This window comes from Medicago truncatula, chromosome 6, assembly GCF_003473485.1.
Source record: "Medicago truncatula cultivar Jemalong A17 chromosome 6, MtrunA17r5.0-ANR, whole genome shotgun sequence".
Lineage (NCBI taxonomy): Eukaryota > Viridiplantae > Streptophyta > Magnoliopsida > Fabales > Fabaceae > Medicago > Medicago truncatula.
Genome location: NC_053047.1, coordinates 10,133,297 through 10,142,985, shown reverse-complemented (window position 1 = coordinate 10,142,985; position 9,689 = coordinate 10,133,297). Strand labels below are relative to the sequence as shown.

Below are 9,689 nucleotides of genomic sequence, written 5' to 3'. Positions count from 1 at the left end.
TGTACAAAAAAAAAAAAACTAATTGGGTATTTTTATTTTATTTTAATTTATTTTTTGACAAAATTTGGTAAAATTATTGTTCTCACTCTTTCCTTTATAATGTTTTCTTAATCCGTATAAAATAACTGAATGTGACTATTATTTTGGACATGAATAACAAATAAATTTGAAAAGGAATATTCGCTCTCTCACTCAAATCTGCATGATTTCTCTGTCTCTCCTCACTCTGAAGTTTGTAACAATTTCTTGCACCGAAACAGTTTGATATATAGATAGCTTGTTCAGTAAGAAAAGAAAAGGAGATTAATTTGTTTTATGGAGTTTGTTGGAAGTAATTATGGAGAACAAGGTTCATCATGTTCATGGAGTTTTTTAAGAAGGAAGAAGGTTAACAACAACAGCAATTCTCATGGAGTGCAACTTGCTAAGGAGTTAACTGTTCCTCATCTCATGGCAATTGGTAATTCTTTTTCCTATCTCTTGAAATGTTGTTGTTTAGATGATTTTCAATCATGTGTGTGTTTACTGGATTAAAATCGTTTGAGTTTAATAGAGGGGACTTTTCTCTTAATTTTCGTTAAATTAAAAAAAGTGATGTTTTAAGTCTGTTTTTGAAGAAAAACAGAAGCTCAAACCTCGAGAACTTAAGAAATTCCCAAAAAAGATTGGGAAGGAGAAAATTATTATTAATTAAAGTGACACTAATGCTGTGACCATTTTAAAAGAGTGTAAGATGGGATTTTAATTCCTTCTCTTGAGTTTTCATGGTAAAACACTTACTCAAGTGAACAACGCTTGGCCAGTGCGCATGCCTCTACGCACGAGCCGGATTAGTCGCCCACCTTTGGTGGGTCGGAAACCGGTGCGAAAGCCAAAAAAAAACAACACTTACCACCCAGTTGCATCTTACCGATAAACTTGTTATTGTTGTGTGTGTTTTCTAAAACAGTATTCGGTTGGTCCATGAATGACTAATTCAAAGAACCAATCCCGCCTTCCTCTAGCTGCGGACCAAATTAAGGCCAAAACAAAACCTTGTATAAACTAGTCCACAAAAATTGGCACAACAAATATTTCAACCTGAGACCTTGAGAGGAGCAGTGGAGCACAATCCAAGGTCCCAAGTATGCGCCACCGCGCCAACCCATGTTGGTTTATTGTTGTGCTTTTTATGTTTAAGGTTCCTTGTTTGAAATTTGATTTTCAGACTCCATGAAAAAGAGTGAACCAACCAACCCTTTGACTTGAATTTTATTTGATGTTATGTTTTTTATTTTGCTATAAACTATTTGATAAGATGTTAATTATTGAATTTTGGGGCTAATTTGAATTTTGATTCAGGTGTTGGTGCAACAATAGGTGCTGGCCTGTATGTTTTGGTTGGAACAGTGGCAAGGGAACATGCTGGACCAGCTTTACCACTTTCATTCATGGTTGCTGGTATAGCAGCTGCTATTTCAGCTCTTTGCTATGCTGAGTTGGCTAGTCGTTTTCCTTCTGCTGGAAGTGCTTATCATTATGCTTACATATGTCTTGGTGAAGGGTATTTATACATTCTCCTTCTTTAGATTCTTATGGTTTCTTGCATTAAAAGATTGAAGTGCTTGTGTATACTGCATAGCTTATTAGGTCTACTACTATGACCTAATACACAAGTGTTTATTATGATAAGCATTTGTGCTATAAGCTGCAAATAAGTTGTTTATCCAATCAGAGCCTAAGTCTACAAGATTTTCATGGCCTTTTACATGAATAATATTAATATTTATTGTCAATTGAGAGTTGATAAATTGTGCACTATGTTTGCAGGGTTGCTTGGTTGATTGGCTGGTCCTTAACTCTGGAAACTGTGGTTGGCGGAGCTGTTGTTGCTCGTGGCATAACCCCAAATTTGGTATAGCGTTTTTAAATTAAGGACATTATAATTTTTTTTTAAAAATGAACTAAGTATAATTAAAAGGTTAATTTTTGTGATTAGGCTGCACTTATTGGAGGTATGGACAACTTGCCAGGATTTTTATCATATCAACATATACCTGGGATTGATATTGATGTAGACCCACTTGCAGCAATTATGGTATTCATTGTTACTTGGATCCTCTGTACAGGGATCAAAGAGGTAACCTTTTTTAAATGTTTTCTTATTTTTATACAATATATGATTTTCAACTTAGCTTAACTTTCTAAAATGTATGAGCTAGAGTTTCTTTTTATTTCTGGTTAGTGCAATTTATTTCTTATGATCTTAAAGTCCGCTGCACCTCTTTTCGATGGTGTTGTTAGTCTTGGGTCTTGTGTAAACCCTCGCTGTTTTGTCATTAGTTAAAAAACCTCTCGGTGGGTTGAGGAGAATGAGTGTTTATAAACTACTCTTAACCCTAACTTCCAAAAAATGTGAGACTTTTTGGTGTACCTAACAGTATCCCACGGTCAAGGCTAAGGGACTAAAGGGTCGGTCACCAATCGTGTGTGGTTGAGGCCGTCCCTCTAGCGTCATTGTTTTGACCTCAAGTCCGCTGCACCACTTTTTTCAGTTATTGCCCGTTTTAGGTCTTGTGTAAATCCTTACAGTTTTTTCCTTAATTAAAAACCGCCACCATTATATGCGGAGAGTGAGGATTTATAAACTACCCTTAACCTTTTTTTTTCAAGCAAAGTGAGACTTCATTGTGTATCAGAGTCGTGCTCCCCCATTCAAGGCTAAGGGGCTATAGGTCCTTTCAACCCATGGGTATGACTTAGAGAGTCTTCTTCTAGGAGTCAATATTCCGACCTCAAGTCTGCTGCACCGATTTTTGATGTATTGTTCGTTTTGAATCTTTTGTAAGATACTCACAGATTTTCCTTTAGATAAAATGATTTTAAACCTAACTAAGCTTTCTAAATTTTATGAGCTTGAGCTTTTTTGCTTATTTTTGGTTGGTGAATTTTTTTCACGAACCTCAAGTCTGCTGCACCAATTTTTGGAAGTATTGTCTATCTTGAATGTGTAAACCCTAACAGTTGTCCTTAGTTAAAAGAAGTCTCAAGTAGTTGATGAGAGAGTGTGTTTATAAACTATCAAGGCCTTGATTCCCAAGTAATGCTAGACTTTTTTATGTACATGAACAGTAGTGCTCCATTCGAGGCTTAGGGGCTAAAGGGTTTGCCATCTCCCATGTGTGATTTAGGCCTTCCTTCTAGCGAAAATGTTCCGACCTCAAGTCTGCATCAATGCTCATTACAACATAATTGAGATTTAGTAACACTTGAAAACTATTACTAAATCAAGAAGAACGTTACTAAGTAAATTTAGTAACATTTGAACAATTGTTAGGCATAGCCCCTGTTACTATAGAGTTTTAGTTACATTTTTAGAGTATTATCTGTAACGTTCTAACATTAAGTCTGTAACATCGCTTTTCTGAAGTATTGGTCGTTTTGGGTCTTGTGGAAACCTTCACGATTTTGTCTTTAGTTAAAAGACATCTCAATCAGTTGAGAAGAGTGAGTGTTTATAAACTATCCTTAACCTCAATTTCCAAACAATGCAGACATTTCGTTGTACGAAGTTGTTGTTGTGAAATGCAATGTACCCTTTTTTTATATGCAATATGACCAATCCATTCAAATATCCAAATATATTTTCTTTATTCATTTTGATATGAATTGTTATAACTTGTATGCAGAGTGCAATGATACAAAGTATAGTCACATCAATGAATATATGTGCTTTGATGTTTGTCATAGTAGCTGGTGGTTATTTGGGATTCAAAACTGGATGGATTGGATATGAACTCCCTAAAGGGTAAGCGTAATCTACATCTTTCTTCAACACATCCCTACTACATCTATTTTTCGTCTCTTCAAGTTATTGAATAATATTTGTATCTTGTTTTAATTATAGGTATTTTCCATTTGGGATAGATGGAATGGTTGCTAGTTCTGCAACAGCATTTTTTGCATATATAGGTTTTGAAGCAATTGCCAGCACTGCTGAAGAGGTATTGATAATGATAACAATTCTTGCTTCATATGTAATTTACCTTCTAGGTCAAATTGCAGTGAAATACAATTGATGCAAAAGTTTGAAATCATTTCAAAAATATATATCATCATTTTGTGGTAGCTTTGTAATCCTTGATAGTGTAGTTAAATACAAATCATTATTTTAAAACCGGACAGAAGATCGAATGAGTGATACCTCCGTCTTAGTTCAATTGTTTCAGTTTGAACTACAGTTGAACCAAAGACTAATAAATAAATAAATAACTATCAAGAAAATTTTGTTAAACCCTAAGCCCTAATAAATAACTACAAAAATGAGAACCAGTCGGTAGATTTACTAGTTCCAGATTCAAAACCGTTGAATCAACTGGTAAAATTTTGTAAAATACCGATACAATTGATGTGCCCGCGAAGTGATCGCGGACATATAAGAAACCTTGACATCGCAATGGTGATCGCAGTTGCAGACACTTCTTTTGAAACCTTGAGAGTAAGTCGAAATATTCTGATGGTGTTTTACTATGATCAACAGGTGAAAAATCCTCAAAGAGATTTGCCAATAGGAATTGCAGCTTCATTGTCTCTATGTTGTGGATTGTATATGATAGTATCCATTGTTGTGGTTGGTTTAGTACCTTACTATGATATCAATCCTAACACTCCTATATCTTCTGCTTTTGCTGCCAATGGAATGCAATGGGCAGCGTAAGTTCTATAAACTTGCAACTCTATTATGATTGTTCATAAACCTTAGGCACATTAATTTTTGAAGTGATTTTTCTTGATTGTTATTGCAGATACATTATAAATGCTGGTGCTCTTACAGCACTATGCTCAGCAATGCTTGGAACAGTGTTGCCCCAGGTAAATTAATCCTAACCCTTCTATGTCCTCAGTTCATACATTAACTCTTAAATTGACTTGCAGTTTCAGTTAAATTTCATGTTTATGCAACGAGGAAAATAATACCTCTGATGCATTTTTAAGTTGTAAACTATGAAGCATGGACACTCCTCGGATTAGACGTGTCTCAGTGTCGGACACATGTTGTGTCCGACACGACACCGACACCGACACATATAATTACATTGAATTATGTGATTTTCTCAAATTATTGGCGGTGTCGGCGTGTCAATATCCGTGTCGTGTCCAGTGTCTGTGTAGTCTCCGTGCTTCATAGGTTGTAAATAACATACATGCACAATTTCCATCCTCAATTGCCATAGCTCTAAATTCTGCCTCATCATATGATCAAGCTTAGCTAATACACTTTGTTTCTTATTCCTCCAAGCAACAAGGTTCCCACACAGAAAAACACATCATTTACTGAACTTGCATAATCTTCATCGATACACCTCTATAGCTAGGCTTCCATCTCTTTTAAACAAGGGTCTTTTCTCTGTAGTGGCTTTGAGATATTGTAGAATACGGTCTAAATTAAAGCTTGTAAATGTCTGCCCCTCAGATCATGATTTTGCTCAATGGGAACACTCGCAGGTTTGCATCCAAGCTTGTCGGTTTTGAGGGGGAAAGTGGTTATATTTGTCATCAGTGGAAATAATGCTGCATATATTGTGTAAATCAATGGCCACCATCATTCTTGCGTTTCGCCGTTCATGTTTTCGTAAAAAAAAGAATTTCCCATCTTGAGGAGATTTGAACTGTCATTTGAGATTATATGGTAAAACTTTTACCACTAAGCCGATACGTCATAGACATTGTCTTCTATAAAAAATATAATAATCAGCCTAATTATAATTGTCTTCTATTAAAGCTGAAATAACATCCTCCTTTCTCTTTTGTCTTATATTTTTTCAGTTAAATTATTGATGTGTTTTGTTTAATGCTTCTCTTCTCAGCCAAGACTTTTGATGGCAATGGCAAGGGATGGACTACTGCCACCATTTTTCTCTGAAATAAATAAGCACAGCCATGTTCCTGTTAAGAGTACCATAGTCACTGGCCTTGTTCCTGCAGCCTTGGCTTTTTTCATGGATGTCTCTCAACTTGCTGGGATGGTAAGTCTAATAATTAATCTATATTTTCAATTATTAGGATCTCTTTATTTTGTTTGCCAAGATTATGAATTTCAAAATGTTGCCAAAAACATGAAACAACATATGATTTTGAAACAAAATGTTTACCATAACTTATCTGGTAACATTTGTTGTTGCCAAATGTAAAAGGATGTTACTAATCTCTGTTTATAACAATGTTTTATAAACCAGACTGGAGATCGATCCAGTGAGATATCCTGTTCATGGATCAATCGCCTCAATCACGGTTAAACCTAATAACAAGTAAATAAAATGGTAAAAAAACATACAAAAAAATCAGTTGAGCGCCAATGACGGTTCAATGCAGTTCAACCAGACTATCGTATGACTAAAATCAAATAGACAAGCGAACTGGCCGATTCCCATTTCAAATGGTTGTTTCGGACGGTTCGGTGCGGTTTTAAAAATATTAATTTATAGTACTAATGTTTATTTTGTTTGTATTTTACAGGTTAGTGTAGGCACTCTTATTGCATTCACAGTATCAGCAATATCCGTGTTGATAGTAAGATATATCCCACCAATTGATGTCCCATTTCCCCATTCCCGACAAGAACCAATTGATTCTGAGTCAATGGAGTATGGTTGGAGCCATTTGGGGACAAATGAGAATGATACATACCGGAAACCCTTACTTGTTAAAGATGTGTCAACTGATTATCCCCTTATCGCTAAATATCTTGCAATAGACAAATGTGAGTTTTGATTTTCATTTTTATCTATTTAGTATTTGTTAAGAGTCTGAAATTGAATGTGATATTGTTTGAAAGCGTGTTATCATGGGGATATCCCTCACCTTCATGCCGGTTTTATAGGGTTGAGTTAGGCTTCAGATGCCTAGTCATAGACGTGATGAGGATTGTTAAGAATACCACATTAGATGGGATATAGCCTGAAAATGCATTTATATAAGTGGGAGGCATCTTTGACTTTACAAGTCGGTTTTGTAGAGTTAAGTTAAGCCAACTCAAATTTTAAGCCTGATGACTGCACTTTGTCTTGCAAATTGAAATATATCTATTGCTCCAGATATGCAATCAAAGTCACTTAAGTTACACCAATTTACTACTATAACATATGCTGAAGTATGTGCTCATATATGCAAGACACAAAAGAAACGGTTTAGGGGTAATATTGTAAACTGAATCGTAGTAGTACTATATATTGCTTGTAACACTGAAACCCTAATTCTTATCACAGTGATAGAAACAGAACTATAGCTGCTAGACACAATTGGCTGAACTGGGTTAACAAATATCATGTGTTCATTGTGTTTCTCTTTCATTCTCTTATTTAATCTTTTGTTTCTAGTTGTTGTTCTAAAAATATATATAGTTTCTTTTAGGCCTTTCCTTCTACGATTTGAAACATGCATGCTATTTTTTTCATCACTCCTATTTTTTGTTTATTGATGCAGATAATGGTAAAAGGAAAATAATTGTTGGCTGTGTAATAGCATTCATATGCTTAGGTGTATTTGTTCTTACATTTGCACTTTCATCTACAAATCTATTCAGGTTAGTTGTTAGTTTAGTGGGAGACATTTCATTTTTATAGTTCCATAAATATTGATAATATATGATTATAAAAATGTGTTTATAAGTGGAATTGTGGGAGGTATCCCTCAATTTATACGTCGGTTTTTTTAGGGTTAAGTTAAACTCAATTCAAATTTTAATATAGTTTCAACGTCTATCTAAGATTTATTGAACCACTTGTTATCGAGCTAATCAAGTTACTACTTTATCAATTGATTTAAGATGCTATAAGTGAACCCTATTCAGGAGAGAGGTTTTTAGAGGGTAGCAACTAGCAGCTACATTATATTTATATACTTCAATAATGTTGCATGCCATTTTAGTATATTTTTAAGTTCTATTTTTTTTTTCTTCACATTTTATGTATGTTACTATCAGTTCTGTTAGATTTGCATTATGTGGAGTTGGTGGCATTGTTCTTTTGTCTGGCTTTGTCTTCCTAACATGTATAGATCAAGATAATGCAAGACACAGCTTTGGACATTCTGAAGGTATGTGTTTACAATTTTTTATGGTATAGTTAATATACACATTGCTTTGAATTTCTGCATCATGATGTTTGTAGGATTGGAATTTTTACAAAATAAAAAATCATGAGTCCATTGGTATTGAAATAAAAGTAACTTTAATTAATTTGTTTTCAGGTTTCAAATGTCCACTTGTGCCTCTGCTGCCTATAACTTGCATTCTTATCAACTCCTATTTACTTATCAGTCGTGGGTAAGTAATCTTGTTCAATAACAAAAGAAACCCTAATTATTTTTTTAAGAAGCCAAACTAGCCTACCTAAGTTGACACCGGAGAGAATCGAACATGAGACCTCGAGGAGGAGCATACTCCTAGATCCAAAAAGAAACCCTAATTAATCTCTAGAAATATCTAGTGGCATAGACCTTAGTATCATTAACTTACTCCTCTAAAGAAATTTCCACTAGTTTAGATTTTAAAAATAATGACATTAATTTAAACACCTCAATAGTTTAGTGTGTGAATTTTGTCGCTAAATTTTTCAAACAAAAAAAAAAACTGGATATTTCTCACATGTATTAAATAGCCCTAATAGACCAACTTATGAAACTTGGACAATTCTCCCTCATAGTACAATTACTTAGTGGGTTTAGTTTTTCTGAAAAAATATCTAAACATATCATTTGTTCTATATATTTTGTTTGCTTTAGTATTCCTTTGACAAATTGTTGTTCGTTCCTAATTAATTGCGCAACTTTAGTGTAACGGTTTTCTTACTCTTAAAGTAAATAAGTGGAGAATTGGAGGTTTAAACTCGAACCTCTGCCTATATTATCTGGTGTTGCTACCAATTGAGTTATGTTTACAGGGATAAAATTGTGCATCTTTATTATCTAATTCTAACATTTGTGTAATATATTTTTGAAGGGGTGCTGCTTGGTTGCGAGTATCTGTATGGCTAGCAGTAGGAGTTATTATTTATGTATTCTATGGTCGAACTCATAGCTCTCTAAAAGATGCAGTTCTTGTGAAGGATGCTCAAGTTGATAATACCACAAGCCTTCTTGCTTAATTATACAAGCCTATAATTAGGGCAAATATCTCACCGAATGGGTCTTACTTGTACCTCAAGCCAAAGAAAATATTGCCACTTCAATAGTGGTATATATAATCATTGAACAGAAAATGCAAAATATTATTTATGGTTTATAGGTCATTGTCATAGTTTTTTTTTGTTCTAATAGAAGAAGAAATTGATCATGTGAATCATTGAAGATTTAAAAGCTTACACTATGTTGACTTTTTGAATGGAATATTTTGTAGAGTGCATCTTTTATTTTAAAGGGATGAGAAATTCATAGAAGAATTAATTTAATTGGTGCAACCTCCGATTATAAAAAAGGAATGTTAACTTAAGGATACCCAAAATAAAAATTATGCATTGAAAATTGTGTTTATTTATTTTTCAAGAAGTTAGAAATGAAATTTTCATAACATAATAAATATTTACTATTAATGAAATTTTTAACATGTGTCATAAGGGCACAAGTTAGCATCACCTATAAAAGAAAATTGTGAATTTTATTTAAGTTTATATGACAACTGCAATCAGGAGCAAAGCCATGATTAAATTCAATAA

General features: G+C 34.0%; 2 protein-coding genes across 2 annotated transcripts; both read left to right on the top strand.

The window, feature by feature from the left end:
* The first annotated feature begins 315 nt into the window (after positions 1–315).
* LOC25495827 (cationic amino acid transporter 2, vacuolar) lies at positions 316–6,275 on the top strand. Its single transcript, XM_039826905.1, is given in 9 exon segments — positions 316–460; positions 1,342–1,543; positions 1,810–2,119; positions 3,669–3,787; positions 3,887–3,983; positions 4,520–4,692; positions 4,785–4,851; positions 5,847–6,005; positions 6,216–6,275. Coding segments are annotated over 9 exon segments (1,332 nt in total).
* A 1,668-nt stretch (positions 6,276–7,943) lies between these two features.
* Positions 7,944–9,122, top strand: LOC120575973 (cationic amino acid transporter 3, mitochondrial-like). The gene is made up of 3 exons (XM_039826904.1): positions 7,944–8,073; positions 8,227–8,302; positions 8,978–9,122. The coding sequence occupies exons 1-3, from the start codon at positions 7,944–7,946 to the stop codon at positions 9,120–9,122; spliced, it is 351 nt and encodes a 116-aa protein (XP_039682838.1).
* The last annotated feature ends 567 nt before the right edge of the window (positions 9,123–9,689 follow it).